The 8,421-nt window shown below is 32.1% G+C and overlaps 1 protein-coding gene across 1 annotated transcript; it reads left to right on the top strand.

The window, feature by feature from the left end:
- The first annotated feature begins 1,521 nt into the window (after positions 1–1,521).
- On the top strand, positions 1,522–7,398 carry LOC107421270 (probable serine/threonine-protein kinase At1g54610). Its single transcript, XM_025075151.3, has 8 exons — positions 1,522–2,847; positions 3,137–3,418; positions 3,651–3,962; positions 4,583–4,810; positions 5,425–5,525; positions 6,158–6,272; positions 6,374–6,661; positions 6,851–7,398. Exons 1-8 carry the CDS (start codon positions 2,389–2,391, stop codon positions 7,016–7,018), a joined length of 1,953 nt encoding a protein of 650 aa, XP_024930919.3. The 5' UTR covers positions 1,522–2,388; the 3' UTR covers positions 7,019–7,398.
- The last annotated feature ends 1,023 nt before the right edge of the window (positions 7,399–8,421 follow it).

Genomic DNA, 8,421 nt, shown 5'->3' on the forward strand with positions numbered 1-8,421 from the left:
CATCTTTAATGCAATCTTTTCTCTATAAGGGTTATCTCGATATGAGAGTTTTATTTGGCTTTAATTTTTTTTCTTCTGCCTTTTGATCTACAATGAGGAAAATGCGTTTTGATATCCCCATTTTTTCTTAGCAATCAAATTTTTAATTCCATATTTTGTTCGTATATAATATTCATATTATATAATATGTAATATATCGAATTTGTTTTTTTAGCAATCCAATTTTTTATTCCATAGATTTACCAACGGAACCTACAAATCTTTTTTTTTTTTGGTTTTTTTTTTTTTTTTGTTAACGTTCATATAATCTATATATATATATATATAGATAGATAGATGTTGTTCAAAAATTGAAGCTTCATCGGAAAAAATAACTGGATATTAGTAATTTAATTATTTTTCTTTGGAAAATATTTTTTAAATAGAATTTAAATGCTTCCAAACTATTGTTTTGAATTATTATTCAAAAATATTATTTTATTATTGTCCAAAAAATTTGAATGATATTATTTATATTTTAAATATTATCTTGTTATTACAAATTATTGTGTCACTAATTCAGTTGCTTTGGTGGACTGATTTATTGTAAAAGAAAAAATAATTAAACTATAAATAATTTTAGTGTTTAGTTGTTGAAAACATGTGAAATTATATTTTTCAAAATTGATTGTCAAATTAATACGCGGCATGGTAAAACTTATTGTAAGAACATTTCTTATTATTTGTTTTCTTTTTTGTTGGAGAAAATTATTATTTTTATTAGTAAAGTAATAAATTAAACTTATATATTATATTTTTAAAATAAAAATTATTTATTTCATATATTAAAGGTTAACATATGTTTTTTTAAGAAAATATAATAGATCAAATTTAAAATTTCTAAATAAAAAGATGTATAATAGAAGTGAAAATATATGTGTAAATGTTTATGAAACATTAGTACATATTAATAATTATAAAACAAATTGTAAATGGAATAAATTGAAAAAATGATTTTTATTGTAAGAGCACTTAGCTCAATTTATCATGTCATATAGGAAAAAGAAATAATTTTTAGATGCAAGTTAACTTTTAGGAGGTATTTTTGAAAATTTTCAAACTTCTATATATGATTTGAAATAGATATAAATATTAAAGAATTTTAAGTGAAATTAACTTTAAATAATTTAATATAATTCAAGAGGCATATGGGCCAATTAGCCTTAAGGTAATAGTGGTGAAGTGTATTTAGGTAATAGATTCTGGGATCCAAAAGTAATGTTCCCAATGCACGTAGCTGCTTAGATAGTGTTTGACACGTGCGAGTTTAACGTGTTTCAGTTTAGTAGTAGTGTGAAATGTGGAACCCTTCTAGGGTAGGCTCTAAGAGCCAAAGGGATTTGCCACGTGGATTCAAAAAAGAAACCTGCATGCGTATCTTTTAATATTAGAACGTCGAGATATAGAGAGAGAGAAGCAAAGCAAAGAAAATGCTATAAGCATGGCTGCTTTGGAAAACAATTTGTTTTCTCTCTGTTTCTTCGTTTGTTCGTTTTGTTGTTAGTTTTTAATATGTAAGATTGTTATGTCTCTCTGACATTTTAACATATTATATAAGTCAGAAAGAAACAAGAGGTATGATGGTACTAGATTAGGTGGAGAAAAACAGAATGACTTGGTGAGTTTTTCTCCTCTCTGTCAAATCCCAAAATCCTTCGGTTCATCGCCATTTTAGGACCTCCTTCATTACCCAAAAATCTCTCTCTTACTCCATCTACCCTCCAAATCACCACACTTTTCCATACCCTTTTGGATTTTTTCATTTCTATTTTCTTTTGCTTTTCTTTCATTTTTCCATTATTGTCCTTTTCATTCTTCAATCTCCAGTCTTTAATCTCTTTACGAACAAAGAAAAAGATTTCAATTTAGAATCCATAAGGGAAATATAAAAATTTCTTTGTTTTGTGATTCTGCTCTGGGTTTTTTAGCGTTTTCTGCACTGTTCTTTTTCATCTTTTTCTATCCTGATTTTATCTGCAAAACCCACAAACCTTTTGTTCCTATTATGGTGTATTGTGTATTGATTTAGCCAATTGGTCCAAATTTTGGAGTCTCAGAATACCGAGGCGATAAAGTTGAAGATTTTTGCTTACACTTTGTTAAATTCATATTTTTGAAGAATTTGAAAAACGCAGATAGAGATATTGAAGGTATATGGTTAGCCGAGAAGGGAAACTCAAAAAGGGTTTCCCAGGAAAATCCAGGGCTACCCATATGCTAAATTGTAATAATAAAATTTGTAAAAAGAGCTAATTATTATTGTTTTTGGCTAGAGTTTTGGGGGTCTTTTCTTTTTTTTTTTTTTGGTTCTTTTTTTTTTTTTTTCCCCTTCTATTTGAGGTTTAGAACATGGGCTGCATTTGTTCCAAAGGAGCCTCAGAAGTTGATGCAGATGATGACTATGAGGAAGGAAAGGAATTGAACAAGGCTTCGGTTCAATTGGTTGCCCCTGTTCCTTCAAAGAGAGAAAATTTAGTAATAGAGATTGGTGGTAAAAATATTGATGGATCAGTTGGAAGTGAATCTACGAAACATCATGGAGGGTCTGTCCACAAAAAACCGAATGACGAAGATAGTAGAATGCTACAAAATGAAATACCTGCAAATTCTCATCACCAAAGATGGGCAACAATGGATTTGGAAACCAGTGGAAGAAGAGCAGAGATGTCTAGGATAGCTAGCATTCCTAATGGTGTTGAAGGGGAACAAAATGCAGCAGGGTGGCCCTCATGGTTAACTTCGGTTGCAGCCGATGCAATCGAAGGGTGGTTGCCTCGACAGGCAGACTCTTTTGAGAAATTAGACAAAGTTAGTCTCCAATTTTTTACATTCTTTACTTGTTTTATTTGGTTCATTTATCTTTTAACCATATGTGTTATGTAGTGTTGCAAACCTGTTTTTGCACAATTTATTAGATATGCATGTTGCTAAGTAGATTTCATTTTCATCTTATAACTTAGAGTGAAGTAGCTATTAATTTTTTGCTATTTTTCAATCATCAAGCATGTTTTTTTTAGAATTTTTTTCTTTTTCTTTTTCTTTTTAAACCATCAAAGTGCTTAAATTTCTTCTTATGAATGAGATGCACCATATGCAGATTGGACAAGGAACTTACAGCAGTGTATATAAGGCTCGTGACCTTGAAACCGGTAAAATTGTTGCTTTGAAAAAAGTTCGATTCGTAAATAGGGATCCTGAAAGTGTACGTTTTATGGCTAGAGAAATCCATATCTTGCGTAGACTTGATCATCGTAATGTTATGAAGCTTGAGGGTATAGTCACTTCAAGAATGTCATGCAGTTTATACCTCGTTTTCGAATACATGGAACACGATCTTTCAGGTCTAGCAGCTCGTGGCATCAAGTTTACTGAACCTCAGGTACCTTCTCCTCACACAAATTTGAGAAAAATCCAAGGAAAGAACCAGCAGTCTCATTTTTTCAGTCAATTTCAAAAGTTTTTGATTTGTGTATAGCTTGTTTCTAAATTGTGTTTATGTACACCTCGTTTCTACCAGAAAATGGAAAACCTTTTTTCCTCTTTGTTATCTAAGTTAAATAGAAGTTGCAACGAAGTTCATCTAAGCAACAATTTATGTGATGGAATTACAGATAAAGTGCTATATGCAACAATTGCTTTGTGGACTTGAACATTGTCATAGTCGTGGTGTCCTGCATCGAGACATCAAGGGTTCAAATCTTTTGATTGACAATAATGGAGTTCTTAAGATTGGTGACTTTGGTCTGGCAACTTCGTATGGTCAAAATGAACTGATGACTAGTCGTGTGGTAACGCTGTGGTATAGGGCACCTGAGCTCTTGCTAGGTGCTACAAAATATGGACCTGCTATAGATCTGTGGAGCAGTGGTTGCATCCTTGCAGAATTGTTCGCTGGGAAGCCTATTATGCCTGGAAGAACAGAGGTACTTTCATTTATTTTTGTAATAAGATTGCATCAGTCTACTACATTCCTAATAATAACGAAATTTAGTTTTCTAAGTTAATTCATTTTGGTCTGTTTCATGTGCTCATCTTGTATCTTAAAAAAACATTCTTTCATGACAGAGGCCAATTTTGAGTGTAGTTAAATGCCTACTACAAATGCAGTGCTTACATCTCCTGTTTATGCATTTTGAAATAAAGAAACGAAAAGAAAGATATACAATTTGTTGCATGGATGTACATAAATTTTGAAATGAGATCCAATATCGGGACAGAAATTTGGGCATGTGTGCCACAATAGTTTATTGGAAAAATTCAAACACAAGACCAGCTAAATAAATAGGCTATAGTACTATGTTTGAAACAATTTTTTGGCCTTTACATATTGAGAACAATTAATTAATAGAAATGAAATTATCAGGATTCAATCACAATACTCTACAAACAATTGAGTTACACATCAACCAAAAGCTATTATAGTTTTATTTTACTTGTAAAATAGTATAATATTTCCTCTTTCAAAGTAAAAGGTTCAACCGGTTTGCTCTGGGTTTTTGTTTTTTGTTTTTTAAGTGATATATTGTAATTTTTTAACTTTCAGGTGGAGCAAACGCACAAAATTTTCAAGCTTTGTGGTTCACCATCTGAGGACTTCTGGGAGACAACAAAATTACCACACTCAACCAGCTTCAGACCACAGCAGTCTTACACACGTCGTCTTGCTGATATGTTCAAAGACATCCCTCCTCCTGCTTTAGCTCTTATTGATAAACTCCTTTCGATGAAACCAGATGATCGGGGATCAGCTGAATCTGCTCTTGGAAGTGAGGTGAACTTGAGTTTCTATTTTTGTATCTCCGTCATTGATATACAATTGAAATTATGAAGGTGGATTGCCCAACTAGTGAAATTAAGTCTAATGCCAATTCAAACAATATTTTGGCCAAATTCTTCATTTCTATAGATCGCTAAAATGCTGACAGTTTTTTCAACAGGCCTACAAAAGCAAAGATGCCTCAATCAGAAAATGGAAGTTATATCAGTTTCTATTGAAAATTTAACTAATAAGTCGTAACGTTATAGATTGTGAATTCTCTAACATATCCTTATATTTTGATTGTGGACATGAGGATAAACTTCCTTCTATATTTTCTATATTTTATCGGTCATATTTGAAATATTCACTAGTTATGCAGCATCTATCTTACAATAAAATAAATACACGGATTGTGTGTTTTGCATTGTGAGTAAAGGACGTGACATAGAGTCAGCTACTTCCCGGTCCCAAATTTGGCATCGTGGACAAAATATTTAAAATAGAATGAAGCTAATGACAAGATGATAGTGCATTTAACTGTTTATTGTCGTTTGAGATAATTTAATGACCTTGTGCATGACAATGTTGCATATGCTAATTTTGTAATTCTAATTGTTATTTTTTAGTTCTTCACAACCATACCCCTCCCTTGTGAGCCATCGAGTTTGCCGAAATATCCTCCAAGCAAGGAGTTCAATGCCAAGCTTCGGGGAGAAGAAGCAAGAAGGTAATGCTTTTTATATTTACCTCTCTGACTCTCTTTGATGTTACATATTGAATAGGAGTGAACATTACTCAGTTCATTCTTATTGTTACTTTTAGTTTTGGAAATAGTGTTTGTTCTTACATATGTCTATTAGGAGCTCATGCAGTGCTGCATGCTTCTTCAGCATATGTAAATCCTTATGCTAATTCATAAATATTAAATAGGGTAATTTGGAGTAAATCTCTAGTTAAATAATGTATAGCGAAGTGTCTCAAAATTATAGTTGAGTATCGTTCTAAAGAAGTGAAAAACACATGACAGATTTCGGACAATTTGAGAAAAAAGGTCAAGGTTGGTTTTTTCAGGACGGCATTGATTATGCATATAGATACGACAAAAAATATAATGATATATGTCTTGAAGCTTTTGTTAGGCAAGATAGCAATTTTTATTTTTTATTTATTTATTTTTTTTGCTTGCTTGCTATTCTGGGTGATTCCATTTGGGGACATGTCAATCCTGAGTGGAAGCCTCAATAAATTATCTACATCCCTCGAATCTTTGATGTTCATGTACCTTATACAAAATTTCCAGAAGAGGAGTACAATCATTCTCTGCAAGGCATTTATGTTCATGCACCCTCTTTCTTTCAGGCGAAGAGCGGAGACTGTAAAAGGACGAGGTCCTGAATCTGTTAGAAGAGGTTCACGTGATAATAATGCGGCGCCAACACCAGAATTCGATAGTCAAGTAGATGTTTCTTTGCAGGTAAAAATTATTGCTTGAGAAAACATGGCTACCTATTAATTATTACACTATAAGGTCAAAACCTTATTTCTTGTGAATTGTGATTAACATAAACATTGCAGGAACAGTCAAATGCTAAAACCTCCAGACATAAGTATGTTCACCAGGAGGGTGTTGAATTGGGCTTTCTGATAGAACCACCAAGAGTAGCTAGGCCAAACGGTTATTCTCACTCTAGTTCAATGGTACACCCTGTTGCTGAGGCATCAACACGTAGCAAGACGGGAAGCTTTACAAGAAATAAGCCAGAGCTAAGTACTCAAAGCTCTCATTTGCATCAAGCACAAACAGGCTCATCAAACTCTAATATTACAAGGGGTGAAACATTGCGCAACAAAGAATCTAGAATGGTAAAAAATCTACCAACTCTCTCTACTTTGTTTGCTTAAGCTTTTGACTATTATGAAAGTTAAATTTGTGAATGTGAACAATATTCTTTCGCCTAGAGCTATCAAATAGTGAAAAATTCTCTACTTCGAGTAATATACTCTATTGGCTATCTTCTTTAATGAACCATACTTTCTTTTTTGTGATTTTAGGAATATGTATCAAAGAAGAATAGAATCAACTACTCTGGACCATTGGTGCCTCTGGGAGGTAATCTTGAAGACATGCTCAAAGAGCATGAAAGACAAATCCAGCAGGCTGTACGCAAAGCACGTCTCGACAAAGCTCGAACTAATAAAAACATGGACAATTTCATTTGAAGAGATATGATGAACAAAATCCTTTACTATAGAAATTTTGCTGCCTTTGTGAATAACTCATACTTATCTTAACAGGGCGGTTTTGCTCACAAAGCATTGAACACCATCGGGAAATTTCTTTGCCTCCGAATGTCATAACAAGGAAAGATATGTTACTTGGAGGCATAACCGAAATTGAGGTGGTCATGTATTTGAAAATGAGAACTATCAAGTGAAGTTATATTGGATTTACTTTTTTCAAGTAAAATTACTCCAGAATTATTGATAACTCTAAAGTTGTTTGTGGGCATTTCCTTGGTCACTTGAAACATTATTGGTGGGAAATTTGATTTGTACAGGGGATGGAGTTGTTGATATGCATATACATTGTAAAATCTTGATTTCCTTCAAATTGGTATCACTCTTTTAGGGATCGTTCTAGTTCATCAATGATAGATTTCCTAACTTTAACCCAAAAAAAAAAAAAAAAATGATAGATTTACTAAGTTACAAAAATAATTTATAACTGAGAGTTGGCTTAAGTAAAATTTCTCTATCCTTCTCAATTAGCCTTCTGGGTGTCAGACAACTGACATCTAAGATCCTGTCCTCTATATCAGGAATTCTACGGTGATTTCATCAGTATTTTCTTAACTATAGATTGAATTTTTCAATATAAGACCCAAAACTTACAACTAAAACAAAATATCTAACTTATTTATTCGAAGAAGGGGGAAAAAAAAATGAAACAAAACACAATGAACATAAAAAAGAAAAACAAGATCTACCAATTTGTCAAGTCACTGAACTTTCTGTAAATTAGTTCCACATATTTTCCTTGATTACATGCTTGCTTAGTGATTAATGATTTCCGCAAGTATACGAGTCGTATCAAGTAACAAAGTAATGAAAGAGTATCATTTCCACAAGGATTGATTTTAATTTTTATCTAATTACCAAAATTTTGATTAATTATTTTTATCTAAATACACAATTAAAACTAAAAAGAAGACAAGAAATTAAATAATAGAATTGTAAACTAAACCCAAGCAAAATGACAAAAGAAATGAAATTCAAGTCATAAACACACAATTCAAAAACTTAAAATGGAGTTACAATGAATTTAGAAATCTAGGATTTTGATGTATCCTCTACCCTTCTTATATTTGATTAATTAGGTTGATAACAGACTAAATTTTATCCTATTTCTAGCTTAGAGAGTTTCCAGTTTAATCTAATCCCATTTTCCAAAGTGAAATTAGAATCTATGAGTCTTTAATGAAAATTAGAAATTCTTTCTTAAAATTCTAAGTCCTCATGCCTTAAGTCCTCACTTTTAGGGCTACCAAATTCTTAATCAAACTTTCCAATATCAATTAAGGCCTAGGTTGTGTAAATCTAGTGACTAATTTACCAAATTAAAC

The sequence above is a fragment of the Ziziphus jujuba genome, chromosome 5 (assembly GCF_031755915.1).
Source record: "Ziziphus jujuba cultivar Dongzao chromosome 5, ASM3175591v1".
In the NCBI taxonomy this organism is placed as follows: Eukaryota; Viridiplantae; Streptophyta; class Magnoliopsida; order Rosales; family Rhamnaceae; genus Ziziphus; species Ziziphus jujuba.

Excerpts from the sequence above, each read along its gene's own strand:
- LOC107421270 (XM_025075151.3), top strand. The coding sequence starts at position 2,389 with ATGGGCTGCATTTGTTCCAAAGGAGCCTCAGAAGTTGATGCAGATGAT. Across the intron at positions 2,848-3,136 it reads CTTTTGAGAAATTAGACAAA|ATTGGACAAGGAACTTACAG; the intron begins GTTAGTCTCCAA and ends CACCATATGCAG. Across the intron at positions 3,963-4,582 it reads TTATGCCTGGAAGAACAGAG|GTGGAGCAAACGCACAAAAT; the intron begins GTACTTTCATTT and ends TTTAACTTTCAG.